This window comes from Monodelphis domestica, chromosome 7 (assembly GCF_027887165.1).
Source record: "Monodelphis domestica isolate mMonDom1 chromosome 7, mMonDom1.pri, whole genome shotgun sequence".
Classification (NCBI taxonomy): domain Eukaryota; kingdom Metazoa; phylum Chordata; class Mammalia; order Didelphimorphia; family Didelphidae; genus Monodelphis; species Monodelphis domestica.
Window position 1 is genome coordinate 229,502,343 of NC_077233.1, and position 24,060 is coordinate 229,526,402.

General features: G+C 37.8%; 1 protein-coding gene across 6 annotated transcripts in view; it reads right to left on the reverse strand.

The window, feature by feature from the left end:
- Positions 1-258: 258 nt before the first annotated feature.
- VWA3A (von Willebrand factor A domain containing 3A) overlaps positions 259-24,060 on the reverse strand; it is an 83,244-nt gene continuing 59,442 nt past the window's right edge. For 5 of the 6 annotated variants that reach the window (XM_056806540.1, XM_056806538.1, XM_007498235.3 and 2 more), the window contains 15 exons: positions 23,299-23,494; positions 20,612-20,682; positions 19,082-19,252; positions 17,352-17,442; positions 16,808-16,921; positions 15,413-15,510; positions 11,753-11,905; positions 9,999-10,107; positions 8,410-8,551; positions 6,851-6,995; positions 6,380-6,549; positions 3,309-3,435; positions 2,218-2,315; positions 958-1,023; positions 259-450 (listed from right to left, as the gene is read on the reverse strand). In XM_056806540.1, coding sequence (XP_056662518.1) covers positions 972-1,023; positions 2,218-2,315; positions 3,309-3,435; positions 6,380-6,549; positions 6,851-6,995; positions 8,410-8,551; positions 9,999-10,107; positions 11,753-11,905; positions 15,413-15,510; positions 16,808-16,921; positions 17,352-17,442; positions 19,082-19,252; positions 20,612-20,682; positions 23,299-23,494 — 1,737 coding nt within the window. In that variant the 3' untranslated portion in view covers positions 259-450; positions 958-971. The remainder of the gene's footprint in view (positions 451-957; positions 1,024-2,217; positions 2,316-3,308; positions 3,436-6,379; positions 6,550-6,850; positions 6,996-8,409; positions 8,552-9,998; positions 10,108-11,752; positions 11,906-15,412; positions 15,511-16,807; positions 16,922-17,351; positions 17,443-19,081; positions 19,253-20,611; positions 20,683-23,298; positions 23,495-24,060) is intronic. The other variant, XM_007498236.3, reaches the window with a different exon arrangement.

The following is a 24,060-nucleotide window of genomic DNA, read 5'->3' on the forward strand; positions in this document are numbered from 1 at the left end:
AAGAGAAGCATCACTTACAATGACATGTGAGGCAGTTAGCTAAACATTTTCATTTTTTCCAATTTGAAACAACAAATCACCTTCACAAAGTTCCAAGAAAGACAGAAGGCCTTGTTCCAAGCTTAACAAATAGGTTTTTCTTTCATCAAAGATTTATGAAGAACAGTGATCACTTCTAATATTCTAAACAACAATTCTGATTCTAGCAATAGTTAACTTTTTTATAAAAGCTATATAAAATACATACTATATACGCTATTCAGTTTAAAAATATATAATTGGATTTACAATGTATATCCTTATGTTCATATCCTTTAACAAGAAATTTGCTAGACAAGCTGCAAAGAGCAGCAACTCAATTCATTTTGATGGATGGATGGATGGATGAATTGGTCCTGTTGTTTTTCATTCCTTTCAAGCCACTCTAATAAAGGCATTCCAAAGAGTAGTCTAAAGAGGGCAGGGAGGAAAGCATGGAGGGAAAAAACAAAAGGAAAACAATGACAGGCCATTATTTGCTTAAAAAATACACAAAACTAAAACGAAACCAAGAAATAACCTAGTTCAACTTTCATAAATGAATTTTCATGGAGCTTATTTATTGGGACCAGGATTCAGAAACTCTTCTAAAACAAATTGCAAATCCTTTAACTCTTCGACTTCTTGTTTTCTGTTAATTTGTCTAGTATTTGTAGTCAACTGGCATTTTGGATTATTAATTGCATCTATTTAGGTCATCCTTATCCCCCATCATCTCAGGAAACCAAATCTGGCAGTGTGGTTTTATTTTTTCCTCATAGAAAAGAATTCCTATTGAGGGATCATGCAGTTTTACAGCTGAAAAGGTTCACTGGTACAGAGTAGAAGGAGATAGTATTCGCACTCAGATTTTTAGCATATTTTCACTTTAGCATACTGTCTCAGTTTTCATGGTACTTGATAAATTCCCATGTTTACCTGAAACCTCTTTTCTAAATAGGAATGTCTATTTCTTGAATAGTCTTCTTCTTCTGTAGTAGTACTCTATGAGAAAGAAAGAGGGTTTACTTTAGAAGGAAGGTAGGAGAGAAGGAAAGAAGGAAGAAAGGAAGAGGTGATATTATTATCTGTTCATTACAGAGGGCATATGCCAGGATGCCCACATTTCTGAGCCTGACCTAGTTCCTCTGGCCACTAGTTTTTAGGGAAATAGTACCCTGGTAGTAATTTGTTTCATCTTGGTGGGAAGCCAAGTTGTAGGATGAAGTAGAGCAAATTCTCACTCTCACCCTAGCTCTGCCTAAAGAAGGAAGTGTAGAAGGCAACATCTGTGATTAAGGGAGACAGAAAGGGAAGATGATGAAATGGATAGAAGCATCCCTATGACTGTGCACTCTCTAGTTATGTCACATCCTTACATTCAAGATTAGGCCACAGAGACTTTTTTCATTAAAACCTTTCTCCCTCTGACTGGCCAGTTCTTATACCTCCTTTACTTATGTAAACTCCTACCCAAGGAGGAGAGAATCTGAGAAACTCATTCATAATGTGTTAATGAAGAATGTCACTAATAATATAACATTATCTGTCCCAAAGATCAATTGTATTTGAAGAGAAGCAATAATATTAAAAAAAACCTGTAAATCTCTCTAATAGTGGTATTTTAGACATTAGAGCATTTGGGAGGGATGCTTCTTGTCACGCCTTATATATTATACTACAAAAACTTCATCATTGTTCTCTCCATTTTACAGATGAAGAAACTTTGAGAGGTTAAGGGACTTGTCCAAGAGCTCATAGCCAGTAAGTGTCTAAGGTGGGATTTTCCAAATCTAGTATGTTTCCCACAATTCCACTCTACCTCTGACACCTCAAAGTACTTCTGTAATAAATCATTGTGATACTTTCTGTCTAACCAAACATTTTTCTTGGAAAATACCTATGAGGAATGTCATATGTTATTTTTCTCAGAGAACTAAAAGTACCATGGGCAAGAATTAATTACTCGAGGTTACCTGGTTGCTAACTGGCAAAACTGGAACTTGAACTGAGCTCTTCCAACTGCAAGTACGATTCCATTTCTACTACACCATTCTCTCTCTGTATGATGAAAATTTACTTCACCCTGCATGTAGTCTGTGTCCTTTTTATTTTGGCACTACCTGCTGTTTCCCATCCCACCTATTTGTTTTTCCTTCATCGTGCCAGAAATGGCATAAATATCCTTTGAGTCTGTACCTGAAAGCCTGAGCCTGCCTTAGGAAATGCTTGGCTTTGAGTATCTCTTGAGCAAGTTTCTTTAGATCATCTCCTTCAAATAATTGCAAAAACGTATCCTTTGCAGGGGAAACAATGAGAAAGCCACAGTTACTTTCCTTCATATCTTATTAAAATACTCATTTGAATTATATAAACTTAGAGATCTTTTAGTATAAACTTCCACCCAATGCTGAAATTCTTTCTATGATATCCCTTTAGCAAAGGGCCTGACACACAGTAAATCCTTGAAAAATGCTCCTTAGGGTAGCTTGGTGGCTTAGTAGATAGAGAGCCAGGCTTGGAATTGGGAAGACTTGGGTCTTCCCTGGCCTCTGACACATCCTAGCTAGACAAGTTAATAAATCCCATTTGCCCAGCCTTTAGTGCTCTTTTGCCTTGGAAACCATATGTAGTTTTGATTTTAAGAAGGTAAGAGTTTTTAAAAAATAAAGTAAAATAAGCTTGTTGGTGGTCTGACCTTCAGTAATAAAGTTTCTGAACATGTGAGAGAGCTCACTGCTTCCCAAAGCAGGTCTTTCCATTGTTCACAGGATGACAGAAAGCTGGAAGGGACCTTAGAGGTTATGGAGTCCAACCCTATCATTTCTAGATGAGGGAACAGACCCAAAGAAGTGACTTACTCAAGGTGACACTGCTATTAATTGCCAGAGGTAGGCTTCAAACGCAAGTCTTTCTGATGCCAAGTCCAGTACTAACTACTATACTATGAAATCCCTTAATTTGGGTGATGATTATTGTTATTGTTGTTATTATTTTAACACAGGTCAGGCTTCAAATGTAGGTACAATGAGATAAATTTCTCATTTTACTGACTAGGCTTTTCATAAAACAAAGGCTGTTACATCCCCACCATTCCATGTCTTCCCACCTTCCTTTGCTTGAAGCTCAAAGGGAGAGATGCCAGGGAAGCCTAAGAGCCTTTGCTTCCTGCCCCTTATATCTTTTCGCTTTTAAAAAAAGAATGGATTTTAAGTTGAGGAAAATAAAATAAATATTGATGAGGAAAAACATCCCAGGACAAAATTCTACAGACATTAATAGTAACCTACATTGTTTTCAGTCATATCACCAGTCAGCAATCTATGAATCTCTGCACAGTCCTCTAAATCCATTTGGCAGTGATGGTAGCGCCCCCCAGTATTATTAGATATCTTTTTCAGAAGTCCGATTGCTAGCCTGGAGAGGAGTAAGATAGGGATGAAGTTGATAGGATATTGACAAATGTTACAAGTTGCTAATTATTACACTAAATAAGCATGGCCTCATTGTTTTAGGATGCAGAGAAATTAAAGGGCAATAATAATCATAGATGCAGGGCTGAAAGGGACCTCAGAGGCCATAGGATCTGACTGTTTCATTTTATTATTTGAATTTTTTATTTCAGTTTTTTTATTCTGAATTTAACATATGCCATATTAAATAAGCATTTAATTTGAAAAGGAGAGGAATGGGAATCTTTGACTATATTTTGTAGAGTTTGCTTTTTCAAGTATATATTATTTCAACATGTAACTTTCAAAGTTGTCCTGCTTGTCTTTTATTCTTTTTTTTTAACCCTTACCTTCCATCTTGGAGTCAATACTGTGTATTGGCTCCAAGGCAGAAGAGTGGTAAGGGCTAGGCAATGGGGGTTAAGTGACTTGCCCAGGGTCACACAACTGGGAAGTGTCTGAGGTCAGATTTGAACCTAGGACCTCCCGTCTCTAGGTCTAGCTCTCAATCCACTGAGCTACCCAACTGCCTCCTTGTCTTTTATTCTTTCTGGGCTTCCTTCTGTTTTCTTCTAGTGCCTTTCCCCTGTGATCATCTTTCATTTGCACTATATCTATATCTCATTTATACATAGCGGTTTGCCTGTTGTCTTTCTCAGAATATGAACACCTTGAGGGAAGGGACCATGCTTTTTGCCTTTGTTGCCAAGATTTAGTGAAGTGTAGTTAGAACACGTAGTTAGAACTTAATAAATACTTACTGATTAACTGATTTCTCATTTTGTGGAGGAGGGAGGAGCCCTAATTCTATCCTCTTTCTCCCTCCTACTTCCTTCTATTAGAAAAAAAGAAAATCAAAACTTCTATAATAGACAAGTACAACCAAGCAAAACAAATCCCCACATTGGCCACGTCCAAAGACATATCCTTTATTCTGATCTTGAGTCCATGTCAAGGGAGTTCAACCCCCTCATTTTACAGATGAGAATAGTGACTGACTTATCCAAGGTGGGATTTGAACCCAGGTCCCTTGACTCAGAGCCAGTACTTTTGTCTCTATACCATGCTGCCTTTTAGGCAGTGTTTAGTATAATACAAAAGGAAATCCCTAATTCGATTTATGGGCATGATTCTAAACTTTGTAATACCCCTGAAGCTTACTGTTATCAGAGACATTGGCATCCAAAGCTTTTGATTGTGTGTGTATGTATATACACTCAGGTGGGCTAGGGTATACTAGAGTCTGAAGAGAGAAGGCAGCATTCAATGAACCAACCAGGATCTTTAATCAGCTCTACCTAGATCCATGTAACATACGGTATGTATCTCTAGTTTTCAGATAACTCTTACACATCTTTATGCATCACATATTAGAGGGATCCTAAAATTCATCTAGTCCAACTCTTTCTTTTTTACTAAGTAGGATACTGAACAACAGAGAGGGTTAGTGGATGACTTGTCTGATGTCACAGAGGCACTTAGTAGCAGATTTGGGGTGTGAAGCCAGGTCCTCTCACTCCAGATCCAAGCTTTTTTCTCCTGAGCATGTGCGCCATTATCACAGATTGGAGGTGGGTGGAGATTAAAAGGAAGAAAAAATGTGGATGGAACAGAATGCATTTATTTACTCTTCTGGGGGAAAATTAGACTCAAAATTCATGATCCACTGATGGTAGATGAGTAACCATGCCATTTAAATGTATATAACACGAGCTTCAAAGCTCATTTGCATGAGATCTTCCTTAGTGTTGGAGATTGATTATATTCAGGGCTCCATGATGTGAGGAGCAGAGTTGGCAAAGAGCCTGCTGGTGGGTCTGCCTGCCTCAAGTCTCTTTCCTACTCCAAAAATCTATTCTTTATTCAGCTACCAAAATGATTTTCTGAAAACACAAGTCTGATCATGTCACCTCCCTATGCTATAAAATCTAGTAGCTTCCTATTCCCTCCAGGAGCAAATACACAATGCTCTGTTTGGCATTCAAAGTCCCTCATAATCTGCTTCTTCCTACCTTTCCAGTCTTCATACACTTTACTCCTTGCCAGATACTCTTTTTTTTTTCCTTGCTAGATACTCTTGGAGCAGTGACACTTGCCATCTAGCTGTTCCATAAAGAAGCCCTATTTTATATCTTGGCTTTGGGCATTTTCTCTGGTGGTCCCACATACCTCGAATGTTCTCTTTCCCCTCCTCTCACTCCTGACCTTCTTAGCTAACTAAAGTCCCTTCTTTTACTGAAAGTCTTCCCAACCTTTCTTAATTCTTCTTCTTTATTTCCTGTTCATTATTTCCTATTTATCTTGTATATGTTTGTTTGCAAGTTGCTTCCGCCATTAGATTGTAAGCTCTTTGAGGACACTTTTTGATATATTTTGTAACCCCAGTACTTAACACAGTGCCTGAAACACAGCACACTTTATAAAGGTTGATTGATTAATTGGGTTACATACACAAAAGATCATCAGGTGGGTAAATTGGTATTAAAAGAAATGTAGGGGGCAGTTAGGTGGCTCAGTAGATGGGGAGCCAGGCCTATAGATGGGAGGTCCTGGGTTCAAATATGACCTCAGACGCTTCTTAGCTGTGTGACCCCGAGCAAGTCACTTAATCCCCATTGCCTAGCTCTTTCTGCTCTTCTGTTTTGGAACCAACACACTGTATTGATTCTGAGACAGAAGGTAATGGTTTAAAAAAAGAGGGAAATGTAGTTGCATCCATTAAAAATATTTCAAAAGGTTCCCTTAACATGATTATTAGAAAAATGAATGAATCTTCCCAAGTAACCATATGTAGGACCTACCAGGGAGAGTATTGTCTATATACTATGTAAATGATTATAAGCTTATTACTTTTCTCTCTGATATGAAATTGTATAAACCTATTAACTAAAAGATTCTGGATTTCTTACCTTGATTCTTTATCTCTTTTAGAGGAGTTGTTAAAAGAAATTGAATGTACTTTAATATTTTTTTTCTTCTTGAGTTTTTCAACTTCATTCAGAATGAGACTGTAGTTTGAGTCCGACCTTCCATCAGTTAGAAGATACAGTCCTTTTACATCTTGAAAAGTGAAAGCTTTCTGGAAAAGCAGGGTGAAGTTTAAGGAGCTAGAGGGTCTATGGCCTGAGCATCACTAAATACTGGGGTAGAATTCAGGTGCTCAACAGTTATCTATGTTGTTGTCCATTCTTCTCCCATAGACTTATCATTCATTTTTTTTTTTTGGTATATTTTGTAATCCCAGCACTTAACATAGCAGGCACTTAATAAATGTCATCCCAACATACCTCTGGATCCCCTCCCTTTGTTTCCATTCCTTCAGGGTCAAGGGCAAGGAGTTAAGGGGAGAGAGAGAGGGCAGGGAAGGTGGTAAAACTCGCCAATAAAGCTCTCAAGATGGAGGTAGTTCCATGGGTTTCCAGTTTGGTCACCCACTGCACAGCCCTGTGGCATGCTTCATCTGTGGAGTGTACCAGTCTGTCTTGCCAGGAATATAGGTCTTCTGCAAAACCGAGCAGGTTAAAGCTGAGGATAAAGGGAGTGTGGAGCAGTGAAGGATGGAAGTTGAGAGAGAGATAGAGGCAGAGAGACATACAAAGAGAGAGAGAGAGGGAGGAGAAATATAGAGGAGAGAGAGAGAGAGAGAGAGAGAGAGAGAGAGAGAGAGAGAGAGAGAGAGAGAGAGAGAGAGAGAGAGAGAGAGAGAGAGAGAGAGAAATCTTTTGGTTAGAATATAATAGACTAAGGGGCAGAGAGGTGGTTCAGTGGATAGAGCACCAGGCCTGGAGACAAGAAGTTCTGGGTTCAGATCTGACCTCAGACATTGCCTAGCCCTTACTGCTCTTCTGCCTATGACTGATAATCTATTTTTAAGTCAAAAGATAAGGGTGTGGGGTGGGGGGAAGGAACATAATAGACTAAATCATATGTTGGCAGGGGGTAATAAATTGGATCACAGTAGGAGATTAGACCTCATTTATTCTGTATGTGTGGAAACAAAACCTACCTCTATTTTTTCTTTTTTTTTCCTACCTGTATTTTCTTTCTCTTTTTAAGAAAAGTTTTTATTGATTTTTTATACCTGTCTTTCCTAGGTCAATTTTAGCTATAATTTACATTGTACCTCCAAGAAAGTAAGAATAATTTTTCTCACCTCTGCTCAGAATGAATTAATAAGTACAGGTAGAAAGGTACTCAAGATGATTTTTTAGAAATTGCTTTATTTCCCAAACAGAGCTCATTTTCAGTGTTTTTCAATTTATCTAGTCCATTGGTTCTCAAAGTATGGTCTCTGAGATCCTTTTTGGCTATTCAAGAGGTCAAAACCATTTTTATAATAAAACTAAGAAAATATCTATTAAAATACTCTCCCTTTTTCCAATTACATGTGTGAGGCTAGATTTACTTCATATACTTCAATTAAAAAAATAGATCACAACAGAATGTAGAAGCAGAGGTAAGAATCCAGCTGTCTTTTACTAACACAGACACTAAAGAAATTTACAAAATATGTAAAATAATGCCATGCATACCTCACTAATTTTAAAAAGTTATTTTAAATAAAAATATGTTTATATATACTTGTTATTGGTATTGCAAAATAACATAGAGTTTAAATTTTGTTTTAATTTCTAATATGGCAAATATCAACAGATTTATCTAACAGAAATTCTTTAGGGTCTTCATTAATTTTTAAGAGTAAGTAATAAATTTTAACTGATGCCCCAACGTTTGAGAACCTTTGCTCTGGGGTATTTCAAAGGATATTTTAGAAACACTCATCTTCTTGCCTGATTAATGAAAAGGGAATTGATGAAGGTATTAACTAGGCTATGAACTGACCATGGGGTAGTGATTTATTGAATCATATAACTTTTTGGCAGGAAAGTCTCTTCATCTCTAGATAGATTCCCTCCTCCCCAGGGCTCCTTGTTCCTACCTGTCACATTTTCTCAGCTGTTCCCAAATCAGCAAGTTCAGTTCTTTCTTCACCTGCTGCAGATGGGACCCCATGGACTCTGATAGGTCTATCATGATGCAAACCTTGTTCTCCAAAATGGTGCCAAATAGTCGACGACTTCCTGATGAATATGGAGCCGGAAGAGGAATGAAGCATAATTTAATTTCCCTCCCCATAATATATATTGTAGTGCCTAACAAAATAAGTCTTCAATACATTTTTCTTGATCATGCCTTTTTCAGGTGACATCCTATTGGGAAATATCATATATGGCTAGAGGCCAGGGTGGGATATTCCTCTGGGAGGCTACTGGAATTCAGAATGGTACAGCGGGGAGAGAATTATACTGGCAGTCTGGAGTCCTGAGTTCTGGTCTTGGCTTTGACACAAACTAATTATGTGAAGTTGGGCAAATCACATTATGTCCCTAGGCATCAGTTTCCTCACCTGTAAAATAAGAGGATTGGGCAAGATAACCTTCTCATTCTGATATGATGTGGCTTTATGATTCCCAGATGTGTGGCAAGCCTGCCTACAGAGAAATCCTCTATCCTTTTTTCCTTTCCTTTTTAAAGGTTGAATTGAAGAATGCCAATATGTGAAACTTTACTGAAACTGTACACCATGTACCATTTACAATGTGTATTTCTCCTGGCCATGGGAATCTAAGCAAGGTGCCCCAAAATGTACCCAGAACAAGTGGACAGAGAGAATAGGGAAAAGAAAGGAGGGATGCCAGTTTGCATGAGGCTGGCTAACTTTCTGAGCAGATGTCCTCATTTTCCTTGTCCCAAGTATAAACTCCTTTCCTTGAGTCTTCACACTTATTTTTAAAATAATTCTTACATTCTGTTTTAGAATCAATACCAAGTATTGGTTCCAAGAGTAGAAAGGGCTAGGTAATGGGGGGGGGTGTCAAGTGACTTGCCCAGAGTCACACAGCTAAGAAATGCCTGAGGCTAGATTTTAACCCAGGACTTCCTGTCTCTAGATCTGACTCTTTATCCTCTGAGCCACCTAGCTACCCCTTACATAACTTAATATTTTTTAAAAACTGGCCAAACAAAAGAAGGAACTGAAGACATCATAATATGGAAAGATTGTCCTGGTAACACACACCACAATATCTCAACATACTGGTTAGTAGGGAATACTTTAAAACAGAAGTGTCAAACCAAGGACAGCCCAAACCAGATTAAAATGTAATTGGGAAATGTTTAACAAAATAAATAAAAATACATTACAATACAGATAATGATCCCTGTCCCCCTGAGTCTGCCCCAGTTCATTCTGTATGTATTCTGTATATACTCATGTGTCCTGTGTTGCCTCCCTCATTAGAATGTAAGTGCTGGGAAGGCTGGGACTGTCTCCTGTTTATCTCTGTTTCCCTGGAACTTCTCAGGGTGCCTGGCACATGGTAAGCAAGCACTTAATGCTTAGTGTTTAATTTAATGATTCTCACTGCATGAGAGCCAAGTCAAGGGAAGGGAGGGTTACAGATATTGGAACCCAAATGTGGACTATCTCTATGCTATTATTCCCTGCTCCATGGGCAAGAAATTTACCTGTCAGCAACCAATGAATCCGTCTGATGTAACACCTTGTTGTCTTCTCCATCTCTTCTATGTACTCGTCTAAGTCCTTATCCTGGCACTGCAGATGCTTTATCATGCTCTAGGATGGGGGAAAAGTACATAAAAGGAATGGAGAAATGTTTTTCTGATTCCCACAACAGTTTAAGGGAGAAGGGTTGGTTTTGTGATTTCACTTCTTGGTCCCGGAAACTTACAGTTTTAGAAAGCTGGCTAGATCAGAGGTGTTGAACATGAGAGTGACTGATAACACCCATCTAGACCAAATTAAAAAGTAATGGGGAGGGTCAGTGGATTAAGAGCCAAGCCCAGAGACAGAAGAACCTGGGCTTAAATCTAGCCTCAGATAATTCCTAGCTGTGTGACCTTGGGCAAGTCACTTAACCCCCATTGCCTAACCCTTATCATTCTTCTAAGATGGAAGATAAGGTTTTTTTTTAAAGTAATGGGAAATATTTACCAGGATAAATAAAATACAATAAAATACAGATAATATTAATTTTAAAACACACACACACACACACATATACACACACACACACAGCCTGGAAGGATCCTTATGTATGGTTTAAGTAGACTTATTTCTACTTGAGTTTGACATCACTGACTTAAAGCAGAGATGTCTTTTATTTTTATTCTGTACTTAACACCAAATGAAATGAGCATTTCCATATGCAGAGGAGTGTGTCTCACAAGCTATGACTATTATGTAGAACTTGTTTTAAAGTTTATAATAAATCCAACAGGAAACTTTCAAAGCTATCCTGCTCGTCTGTGATTGCTGCTGATTTTTTTCTTCTCTTCTGGGCATTTACAAAATACTTTAGTGAACCTCTTTTATTTTGCAAGTCTATTTATTTCTGGCTCTCTTCTCCCTTTCACCTCATCCCCATCTACCCCCAAAACCTACCTAATCACTTAAATTTGATTTGTGGTTAATGCTTTCCCAAATGTGTTTGACATAATTTTGCTCTTAAACTAAGTCCTATATATTTTTGGAATTGATATTCTTGAATAGGACTGTGGGGATTCATGGCAAATGCTATCACTGTAATGAAAACAATAACCCCACCATCACAATAGACCAATCTCTATTCTAAAACAGAAAGGTTGATGGGAAACCAGATCACATTAGTTAGGGAGGCATGATTTCCAGTTTGGTGGATTAAACTGGACAGGAACTTATTAATAAATTCTTGGACAACTAGGCATAGAGTAGATAGAGTGCTGGAGTTGGAGTCAAGGAAGACCTGAGTTCACATTTTGCCTTGGATACATAGAGATCCTGGACAAGGCACTCAGCGCTCATCTGCGTCTGTTTCCTCCTTTATAAAATGGGGATTATAATGGCAGTCCCTCTTAGGGTTGTTGTGAGACTTGTATGAAATATGCAGAGTATTTTGTAAATGCAAAAGCACTACAAATGATTAGTTTTGACTCTGCTGTCTTTAGCCAATACTAGTTCTCCCAGATGCTGAAAATGTGGTTGTGAGGGCAAAAGTGGGAGAGATTTTTTTTTTAAACTTAACATTTCAACTCCAATGCTGCTGTTTCTAAGCAGTTCTTTGCTTAACACATTTGGGTAAACCATTTCTTTTGAGAATGTTCCTCAGTGCTTCTGAGGCTGAGTTACTTTTCTATGCAATATTCTCCAGCTTGCCACAACCTACCAGGCTGGTCCAAGCATCTACAAACAAGATTTGGTGAGGTTAGAATTCAGGACTGACCTTGATTTCTGTGATTGGATAGTAGCTGGTGACTTTGGATGAAATTTGCTTCTGAAAGGCATCTTCCATTTTCTTCTGATGAATGGAGTTTGGACCAAACAAGAATCTGGGCAGTTCTAGCTTTAGTTTTCTCAAGCTGCAACTTGCCAACCACTTTCAAATAAAGGAATATAGTATTTGAGAAATCATGTGTCTGATTGGTTGACTGAATCATGCACCCCCCCCCCAAAAAAAACAAATGTAAAAAAAATATAAAAACACAAAAAACCCCCCAAAAGTAAAATTTGCTGCAAGTTTATAGCCCTCTTGGTTTGTGGTTTATTGGTATTTATTTATTATCCTTTTTAAGATTGTGAGCTCCATGAGAGCAGGGACTATATCATTTTATACTACTGCTACTTCCAATATCTTGCAGATAGCAAACTCTTAATAAATGTTTGTGGGATTTAAATGAATAGCCTGACAATTATTGTCTAGCTCAGTTTGAAAGGTTATAGGACAGCATATATGTAGTATAAGTGAAGTCCCTCTGTGTAGAGTGCTTTGGACTAGCTTCTTGGAAAGCAGAAATCCAAGAAAGAGTGAATGAGGTTTCTATCTTTGAAGTGCTTTCATAGTGTCTGTGTACCTAGACCCCAAAGAGACCAAAGAAAGAAGAAAAGCACTCATAGGTACAAAAAATTTTATGCCCCCCCCCTTTTTTTTGCTGTGGCAAAGAACTCTGAGCATGCTCATCAATTAAAGAATGGTTAACAAATAATGGCATATAAATGTAATTTAATATTCTTTTTACTTAAGAATTTAATTAATAAGCTTTTAAATTTATCTGTTCTTCCTTTATTATCCCATGATGAGCAAAATCCACTCCTGAAAAATAAAGACCTGTAGGTATAGTTGCATAGTATAGTAAAGCAAATTCCCACATTAGGAATATTTAAATAACCCCATATCAGAAAAAGAAATTGAACTCTTAAGAAAAAGTCCCCAGGTACTGATGGATTCACAAATAAATTCTAGCAAACATTCAAAGAACAGCTAATCCCAATATTATACAAACTATTTGACAGAATAAGCAAAGGAGTTCTACCAAACTCCTTTTATGACACAAACATGGTACTGATTCCAAAGCCAGGCAGGTCAAAAACAGAGAAAGAAAATTATAGACTAATCTTCCTAATGAACATAGATGCAAAAATCTTAAATAAAATACTAGCAAAAAGACTCCAGCAAGTCATCACAAGGGTTATCCACTATGACCAGGTAGTATTCATACCAGGAATGCAAGGATGGTTCAATATTAGGAAAACCTTCCACATAATTGTCCATATTAACAAGCAAACCAACAAAAATCACATGATTATCTCAATAGATGCATAAAAAGCATTTGACAAAATACAACACTTATTCCTATTGAAAATACTGGAAAGTATAGGAATAGAAGGGCCTTTCCTAAAAATAATAAACAGGATATATCTAAAACCATCAGCCAACATCATCTGCAATGGGGATAAACTAGAAGCCTTCCCAATAAGATCAGGAGTGAAACAAGGATGCCCGTTATCACCTCTATTATTTAACACTGTAATAGAAACACTAGCAGTAGAAATTAGAGAAGAAAAAGAAATTGAAGGTATTGACCTAAGTAATGAGGAGACTAAGTTATCACTCTTTGCAGATGATATGATGGTCTACTTAAAGAATCCTAGAGAATCCACTAAAAAGCTAGTTGAAATAATCAACAACTTTAGCAAAGTTGCAGGATACAAAATAAATCCACATAAATCATTAGCATTTCTATATCTCCAACACATCTCAGCAGCAAGAATTAGAAAGAGAAATTCCATTTAAAACCACCCTAGACAATATAAAATACTTAGGAATCTATCTGCCAAGACAAACATAGGAATTATTTGAACACAACTATGAAACACCTTCCACACAACTAAAACCAGATCTAAATAATTGGAAAAATATTAATTGCTCATGGGTAGGACAAGCTAACATAATAAAAATGACAATCCTACCCAAAATATTTAGTGCCGTACCCATCAAACTACCAAGAAACGTTTTTACTGAATTAGAAAAAGCAATAACAAAGTTTATTTGGGAGAACAAAAGATCAAGAATATCAAGGGAAATAATGAAAAAAATGCGAAGGAAGATGGTCTAGCAGTACCAAATTTTAATTATTATTATACTTTATAGTATAATAAAGCAGTGGTCATGTAAACAATATGGTAATGGCTAAGAGACAGAAAAGAGGATCAGGAAATACACTTGGGGTAAATGACCTCAGCAAGACAGTCTATGACAAGCCCAAAGATCCCAGATTTTGGGGCAAAAATCCATTATTTGATAAAAACTGCTGGGAAAAATGGGAAGACAGTGTGGAAGAGATTAGGTTTGGATCAACATCTCACACCTTACACCAAGACAAACTCAGAATGGGCGAATGACCTGAATATAAAGAAGGAAACTATAAGTAAATCAGGTGAACACAGAATAGTATACATGTCAGATCTTTGGGAAAGGAAAGTTTTTAAGACCTACATGCAGTTATGAAGCATGAAAGGAACAAAACCAAGAGATCATTATATACGGCAACAGAAATATTGTTTAGAGAATAATTTGTGAATGAATATCCACTTCCAGAGAAAGAGCTGATAATAGAAACATGCAAGACTTAGTTTTATGTATACATATATATGTATATTTAAAAAAGTTTTTTTCTTGTCAAATGATGCCTTCTTCAGTGAGTTGGGGAGACAGAGAGGGAGATATCTGGGAACTTTAATATAACAAACAAATAAATATAAAGAAGACAAAGCACAGTTCACTTAAAAGAATTATGCTTTCTTACATATTTTCTTAATTAGCAGACACTAACAGAAGTTACCATAGTGTCATATGAAGGTCCTTAACATTTTATTAAATATTTTAAAAAGGTTCCTTATATTAAAAAAGATTAGAAGTGCTGATCTGATTCAGAGGAACCATTGTTCTTTGTAGTTGTTGTCAGGGTTCAGTTATTCTCTGCTTTTCATGACTCCATTTGGGGTTTTCTTGGCAAAGATTCTGGAGTAGTTTGCCATTTTCTTCTCCAGTTCATTTTATAGATGAGAAATTGAGGTATATAGGGTTATATGACTTGCCTAAGGTTACACAACTAGTACATGTCTGAGGTTAGACTTGAGGTCTTCCTAACTCCAGGCCAGGCACTCCATCCATTGTGCCACCTAGCCACCCTGTTCTGAAACACTGTTCAGGAGAAATGTTTTTTTCCCTCCAATTAAAAAAATTATATACTTAGGAAGCACCACTACCAACAAAAACCATTTGAATAAATACATAAAAATGTGCAGGACCACAAATTCTACATTATTTATAATGTTAAAATATGTAAATTACATATGTGTGCTAATATAGACATCCTCTGCTTTTAAACCTTCTTTGGATTTACTTTGATACTTTTTCCTCTTGATTTTGTGACTGCTAATTTTTTAAGTGTAATCATAGTATGTATTATTTTCCTCTCTTTTCTTTTCACATTTTCATGCATTTCCCTTATTTCCTTTATATTTCTAATACTTGTCATTTCTAATAACATAATACATTCCATTATATTAAAGGAGACATCTATTATTATGGATAACTTAATACCTCTTCAGTTGAGGAAATGTCATCATTTTGGGGAAACTCAGTGGAAGGAAAACTTTTTTTCACAACTTTTATTGGTAGATTTTTCTTGTGTGCTGCATCTAGAAGAGATAATATTTACATCAAGTATAACTCCTTCTTGGTACCAATTCTCAATGTCATTCAATTGTTTTTGTTTTGTTTTGTTTTAGAGTCTGGCTCTTCTTATCTCATTTCCAGGTTGGAAGTACTATAGCCACTCATGGACTGATCCGAATACTGGTCAGCATGGAAGCTTTAGCCCATTCCATATTCTGACCTTGGTTGGTTTAACCTTCTTTAAGTGGCCCAGCAGTCCTCCATGCCTGATGGCTTACCTTACTGGTAAACTTCTCCCTTTGTTAATAACAAATAATGAAAAAAATGCTTGGTCCTTTCTTTGGTGATTTGATTTTTCTTTTAGTCAGAGCCCAATTTCATTGGCTGGGCTAGAAAAGAACACCTGACCATTTCAGATGGGGGGAGCCATGCTGGTTAGTTAGCACTGTGTTGTCTTTTAGGCTTAACTCCTACTTTCTAAATTAGAGACATTAGGCTTTTAGTCCTATTGTCTCTCACAATTCTTGAAATGAAGCAAATCATCAGCTCCAGACTTTCCAGTAGAAGAGACTATACATATTAACTACTATGCCTAATTTCAATTTGGTTTTAAAATACAAAGTTTATTATTTTTTAAAGGATGAATCTCTATTTATAATACTGCAACAACTATCATTTAAACCATGCTTTAAAGTTTTCAAAGCACTTTACATGTTATCTGATCCCATTCTTACATAACCCTGGAAAATAGGTGCTATTATTAAATAAGGAAACTAAAGCTGAGAAGGGTAAAGTGATTTGTTTAAGGTCACAGAGCTAGAAAAGTATGTGGGGTAGGATTCAAACTCCAAGGCCCATGTTCTATCCATTGTGCAGCTTTAGAAACAAAATAGTATAAATGCTAGCTAAACAAAATAAAACTATTAAGAATCATTTAACTCGATTGGCACCATTTACCAGTTACACAGACTGGGTACCCAAATTGGACTATTTTCATGGTAAGGGGACCTTCTCCTAACATTTGAGTGTTAAGGCAGTTGGATTTTAGAGATTTTTTCCTAATATAAATATGCATTTTTGCCTTTCCTGGATGCTTTCCTTCTCTCTGTATATAATTTTTGCAAGATCATCCTATGAATAAGTTAGCAGATGTCAAACTAAGGAAAGATGTACTCCAGAAATACTGCGAATGTAGCCTCCTGGGAAACAAAGGACCCTGGCACTGGTGAGCTGTTTCTTTTCCAACTACCAAGTAGGAGAGGTCCTTTCAAATGGTCTTACTTTGGGGCCCAGAATTGGAGTGTAGATTAACTCAGTTACCTGCATCTTTCCCTTGGTCAAGAACGAATAATGAAAAAGATGTGGTTGGCCCTTTCTTTGGTGGTTTGATCTTCTTCTTCCCCTTATTTGAATTCCAATCTTTTGTTAGTTGGCCTAGAAAAGGAGAACATTTGGCCATTTCAGATAGGGGATGCCATGCTGTTTAATACCATGCTGATTTCTAGCTTAATTGCTACTTCTTAAATCCCAAGTTACACTCTGAACTGGAAGACTGGGTTCTTGGACATCACAAACTGTGAAACTCAAGAATGACTTTGAGATCCTAGGTTACTAAGAGGTCTCTTTCTATTCAATATGACATACTCATTAGACCTCCACTGACTCTTTTGAAGTGTGTCTTGTAGGTCACTTAATTTTCTAGCAAATATGGGTGCTCTTTACATGGCTGGATCTGGGTCATCTGCTCAGATTATGATCATTTCGATTTTGTATTGAGATCTTAGCTTATAAAACTGGTCCCCATACAAATACTTTTTCTTCATTTCCCCATCCCAATCATGCTGGTGCCTATGCCCTCTCTTACCTGATGGGATGGTTGGTTTGGTGGTGTTCGGGTGCCATGTTATATTCTTTGTGGAGATGATCTTGTCTCTGTCAAGATCACTTTTATTACCCTAAAAAAAAAGGTCATCTGGAAAAAAGTCTTGATCTCTGTGCTGTTTGTATCCCTAGCCCTTGAGAACCTTTTTATCAACCTATAACTATAACCTGTACAAGTCGAGCTAGGGAGAAGGATAGGAAAAGTAGCAAGAGAGACATGAGGGCACATCATTCCCATCTCCTGTAGGAAGCTTTGCTAGATTGTGCAGGACTTCTAGGCCTTTACTATACTATACCATTATGTCTATGAAGGCAGGGAACTTGGCAAAAAAAAAAAGACAGAATAGAAATGAGCAAATATGGAGAATTAGGCATCACAAGTATTAGTCTGTTTCACCTTTTGCACTGATTAGATTTTTCTAAAATTTTCACTTGTTTGACCCAGAGAGTGTATATATCTGCTCAACTCTACAATTTGTCAAGCTGAAAGCTCTTTTGTTATTAAGTGTTACTGAAAGGCAGTAACCATTCAGCTAAAACAAACCACTCAGTCTCCTCCAGCTTGCCAGGTGAGCAGCCCCTTATCTGTGTGCCCACATGGAAAAGCGAAGAACTGAAACTCTAAGAAATAGTCTATCCCATTGAAGCTTTAAGTCTATTTATTTATTGAAGTCTATTTAAGTCTATGCAAAAGTCGATTAGAGGCATTGATAGTCCACAGAGCTGCCATTTCAGGCCTTTGGCTCAGTAACTACCAGGCAAGATGATAAGAAGAAGGCCTTAGAACTCTGGGTTTTTTTTTTTTAAATCATGGACAAATATTTGGGGAACAAGATGGGAAGGATGAAGCACCCTGAAAGCCTAAATGAAACTCTTGAATGATGACAATATGTGTGCAAATGGAGTTGAGTGTTGGCTGAATGTTAGCCACATTTTTGCCTTGTTAAGAAAAACTTTGGGTTAGAACATTAAAATCATTGTAAAATAATGAGGGATATATGCCTCATTGTCCTGCTTTTACTCCCAAGCTCTGGCATAGGCTATCACCTCTGGGGTCTTTTGGAAGGTTCAGGCCTCCCTCTTGGGAGCTCCCAAGGATTAGGTTCTGTAGCTACACAAATATACATACAAAACTGATACCTATGAAAAATCAGCTTTCCTTCTAACAGCCAAGAAAAGTAAACTCTTTGGCCAGGGTCAAAGAATAAACCATTTGCAGGCTAAATGCTACCTCTTCTTTCTTCTTCTTCTTCCTTCTCTTTCTCCTGACAAGTTTGACTTTAGTTCTCCAATCTATCCCTAGCTCTTTCTGGTCCATGATATTCCTATATATTCCAAGCACCCCCTGCACCACTCCATTCCTCTAGCACCATTCTCTGAGGCCAGTCCAGGCAAACCAAATTGAATCAGGTTCAGATTAGTTTGGGTACCTTTTTCAGACCCACTCTACCAGCTGGCTTGAGCTAATAAGCAGTCTCCTCAGAACTCTACTTCCCAGGAGCAGTGGGCAGGATGCTGCTACCTCCTCCCTAATTCGAGCTATTGTGGGTTCTGGTCCTTAGTGAGAGGGAGGTGCTGGTTTTCATTTCCTGGTTTCCCAATTTCCATCTTTTTTACTCTGGGGCCTTGCCTCAGATGCTTCTAAACCCTCAAAATGATCAAGAGACAAGGTGAAACACACAGGCACTCATTATTAATAAGGGGGAGTCAAACCATTTTGCCCAGCGTGAGGGTGTTGGATTTAGGGCAGTACAGTTTCCGAGGCTGAGGCTGAGGCTTGGGCTGGCTTTTTTCCTTCACCACCTTTGGCTCTTCTTTGGGAATTGGTGGGTTTTCAGTGGGGGGTCCAGGCTGGTTTTTAAGGGTTGCTACCAGCAAAGCACACTGAAATGGTGAAGCATAATGTTAGTGTAGCTCTTTAGTTTGATCTGAAGCTAAATATCAAGGACAAGGGCTGTCAGAGTTATTTCATGGGGAGTGGTAGTGGGTGGTAGTGGTGGAACTACATGCTGGTTCAATTGAAAGCAATGGGACCTTTGGAAATTTATTGAAAGTGAGCTCCCTAGGCCCTTCCTTTAGAAATCTTGGACTGCCAATCTGGCTGCTTAGTATTAATGGCAGTCACATTGTTTTTTTCCAAATGGAGCATAGATAGCAACCTCAGCTTCTATAATTACAAGCCTTACACTTAGGTTTGGCTATACTCATAGGCAGAGTAACTTGTCTTAATGGTCAGATTGGAAGACTTTCTAAGACCTTTTGCCCTAGAGAATCTTCCCCCCAGTGACCTGAAATTCTTTCTAGGTCAGATATTGAAAGCCACCATTAATACAAGTATGAAATCTGGAACATAATAACATAATAAGGAGAATACTTTCACAAATAATTATGACATAATTTCATTTGTTAGATCCAGTTGAATCAAAGGAACTGAAGAGAGAGAAACAAAGGGAAATAGATGGCAGGTCCATTTTAATGAGGTAGAGGAAAGGTCTTTGGAGAAGATCCAAAGAAGGAAGCTTTGTAACTAGGAGGGCACCACTTGGAAAAGGTGGGGTGTCAGGGAAACTTGAGGAAGCTGGGTACCTAGGAGAGCGACATGAAAGTCACTTATTTGTTCAAAATTTACTGAGCACTGTCATTATGTGTGAGGCATCGAGCTTGCTTATATGGTGGAGAAATAAAAAGATGAATTAGATAATCTCTGAGCCTTCATGGAGCTTGGTCCATTGGGGGAAATTATGAGTATATAAATAATGATAATATATCAAATGAATAGTACAAACAATAAGTAGTATAGGAATGTGAAGGAAGAAGAGGTCACTTCTGGCTGGATGGCTGAAGTGGGGAGAGGCTCATGAAGGAGGTTGAATTAGGCCCTAGGAATGATGGAATGTATAAGATAGTTGAAGTGTATGTGTGGGGGAAACAGCATAGACAGAAAGAAGGAAAAGGAAAAAAGGAAGAAAAGGAGAAAGGGAGGAAGGGAGGAAGGAAGGAAGGAAAAAGAGAAGCCCAAGTCCCCTTGTAATTTTGTTTAGGGGTAATCCCAACTATTTCCCTCCCTCCCCCCCCCATCCTGAATTAATTTCAAAGACCTGGGTTTTAAGAGAGAAATGCTCACTGATTTAGCACACCAGAAGCTACAAGTGGTTGAATAGTGGCAGGGTAGAGGAGGAAAGGATGGGGAAACACTGTATATTGAAGGAAGGTAATTAGGTAATTGTCATAAAGGAAAAGCACCTTTTGGGAGTAGTTGAAGGCCTTTTCCATCTCCAAGGCGATGGCACTGATATCATCACTCTCGAAAATTCCTGGAAGCCAAACCCTGAGTGACTGTAGGAAATTGGTTTTAAGCAAGAACTGTGTTCCAGAGGAGTTAATTAAAACAAGAGAAGCCTGTGTTCTACAGGGACCCATTGGAATTTCATAGCTGCTTTCTTTGGTAGCTTGGAGGAAAGGGGATTCTCATCTAGGGCTCTCCCCACCAGACCTTATTAACCCTTAATAAGAACACAGCTTCAATTCCAACTTTAAATACTGAGGTCAACCTCAGATTTTCGTAAATTGTTGCAAAGAAATCTTCACCACAATGTACCCTGCCTTAGAGGGAATCCAATATATATATGTATATATATTACCAACCCAGAGTCATATAAAATAGTCTATTAATCAATCAATAAGTATATGTTAAGTATCTTCTGTGTGCTTGGTACTGGGTAGCCCAGAGATACAAGTACAAAAAAGTCACACAGGACATAAATTTTCAGAGAAGATGCTGATCTGCCCTAAGAGAGGAAATTTTCTCACTTGGTAGTCCTTCCTAAAAATGATAATATGGGTCTAGTCCCTATCCTATCAATATCATTATTGATGTAATAACTAAAATATAGTAATAGAATAATTTCTTCAATGTGTTTTGACTTAATATGGGGACAGAAAAAGCATAGGGAAAAACTGAATTCAAATCCCACTTTAGACACTTCCTAGCTGTGTAACCTTGGGAAAGCAGTTCCCCCCAACTATAAAATGGGGATAAAATAATATCTGTCTTACAGGGTTGTTATGGGGATCAAATGAGATATTTGTAAAATATTTAGCACAGTGCTGGGCATATAGTAGGAGCTATGTAAAATCCAGCTATTATTATTAGGAATCCTAATACTGGTTCCAGCTGTTACTAACTAGCTTCATGTTCCTAGACCAGTTGCTTATGCTCTCAGAGACTCAGTTTCCTTACACATGAAGTGAAACAATAGTTTTTAGGATTATAAATGATCTCCAAGGTCTCTTCCAAATCTGAAATGTAGTTTCTTCTTTTCAAATCATACTCATAGCTGTGGTTTCATATTAACAAAACCTTGTGATATGGGTAGATAATTACAATTTTATAGAGGAAGAAATAGAGAAATAGAGACAAAGAAGATTATTCAATTTGCCTAAGGTTATATGATAGTATAGTCTGGCTTCCAGTTCTAGTATCTTTCCATTAGATTACTGCCACTGAGACTTAATTTATAAAAATTTTATTTATACAAAATGTTTTAGGAACAAATCTATTACTAGGGATGTTGCTCTGTTCCTTACAGGAGTATTTGGAAAGACATGCTGAAGCCATTTTAAAAAAAAGGTCTAATAATTGAATTGGGCCCAGGTGGATATATAGGAACAGTGGGAAAGATTAGAGAAGTGGACCTATGAGCTGGTGTTAGAATTTTCTGAAAAATACATTCTTTTTCTCTTTTAAAAAGGGCACTCCCTACCTGGCTGATCACAGACCTGGCAATTGCTTTGTTCCTTGGATATCATGAAGGGATACTGAATAAACTGACAATTCTGGGACCATACTCTACCCAAGTTCAAAATGTGATAGAGGGAGACTAGGCCAGAAAAACTGCAAGTTAAGTCTGTGACTCAAAGGTCAGAATCTGGCAGAAGGCAATCAATGGGTCTCTGTCTCTCTGTCTCTCTGTCTTTGTCTCTCTGTCTCTGTCTCTGTCTCTCTTCTCTTTTCTTCTCTCTCTGAAGTTTGTGAGCTTCAGAGAGTCATTCTGCCCAATGAGTTTTCAGCCCGCCTCAACAAGAATGGTTCAAAGGAAGTTTGGGAAAATTCTCTTTATTGCTCTGTTTGTGCTCTCTGGAGTAATTTTCATTGCAAATTCCTGCCTCCATATGTATTCTTCATATTTTCTCTGCTGTATTCATCTGGTGTCTCCTTATTAACCTTAACATTGTTAATTTCTTTTCTATAACATCTTCCTCCTGGTTAAGGTTAAGGAGGGGCAGCTCTGGGCTGCAAACTATGAATATGGAAGGTTTATGTGGCTCCTGATTGGTTGAGAGATTGCTGGGTGCAGATGAAGCATGTAGCCTCCAGCTATCTCTCCCCTGCCGTGCTTTGGTAGGAGTGTTACCTTTCTGTGTATGTATCTACCCTACCAGGTGCGTGTTACTCTTATATGTTGTTAAAATTAAGTATTTGCCAAGTAGTTTATCTGATTGAGTAAATTCCTGTTTTGATGATGATGATTTTCATTTTTGTCTGTGGGCTAAAATTTCCCTAAAAATGATCGGGGTATATTTTAATTTTGTATGCCTGAGAAACTTACATTTTTTGTTTTCTAAGATAGTCCTAAGAGTGTGTGAGTTATTAAGAGGTCCATCTGCCAGGATGCAAAGGTGCCAAAGCTAAAAGATCCCAATTTCACAAGTCTTTTGGGACATGTGTGCAAGAAGCACACGACGATGGGAGTATTTCTAATAGTTCTGGTAGATTTTTTTTTTTAAAGAGAGGTGGCCCATTCATAGTCTGGAATGCAGCCACCACTCTGATCAGGCACAAGTTCCAGCCTTTACTAGATAGTATAAAAAAGCAAGGAATTGCCTAAAAAAAGAAGGGAAAGGAGAGAGTAGCCAAGACCTTCGCTAACCTGTATCACCAAACCAGTGGAATCTCCCATTAGCAGCATGAGTGATATCCTTGTAAGCAGAAGCCGTGTCAATACTGTTGGCATAGCGAGCAGGAACTGCTCCATCCATGTCTAACTCATTGATGTGGAACAGGCAGACGTGAATCTTCAGATCACAGCCCCTGCAGGTCTCAGCAATGTAGGCGGTAACCAAAGGCTGTGGGAAGATGAGTAACTCTGGGAGTTCATCAGCTACAGGTTCCTGAAGCTTGGGACTGAACATCCTGAACCCATCTCATCACAGGGTAGGAAGGTAGATGGAATTGGTGTTGCCATCTGATCAGTAAGTGGTCAACACCCAAGTGGAAGTGTAAACCTTAAAATTTCTTAGACTTATGAATGTTGGAAATTTCCCCATTGGGAAATTTCATACTTGAAAAATTTCCTACTGATAGTAAGAACTCTATTGGAATGTGAAACTCCTTGGAATGGGAGGATCCTTCTCCTCCCTACTTAAGACTACTTTAGGACAGAAACCTTTTGCTAAACAATGGAAAGGGCTTTGACCTATGCTTAAGCATAGAACAGGAAGTTCTTTGAGTCATGATTGATTTTAGAATTGATACAATAGAGATACTTGGAATGACAGAACCAGGTCTTGGAAACTACAATCTCCACCCTACTCAGAGTAACAGGATTTAGCAAGGGCTGCAGCAAAGATCAAGATTTAATTATTTGAGAATATGACCTTCAACAGACATGTGCAAAGGAAACAGACCTCTG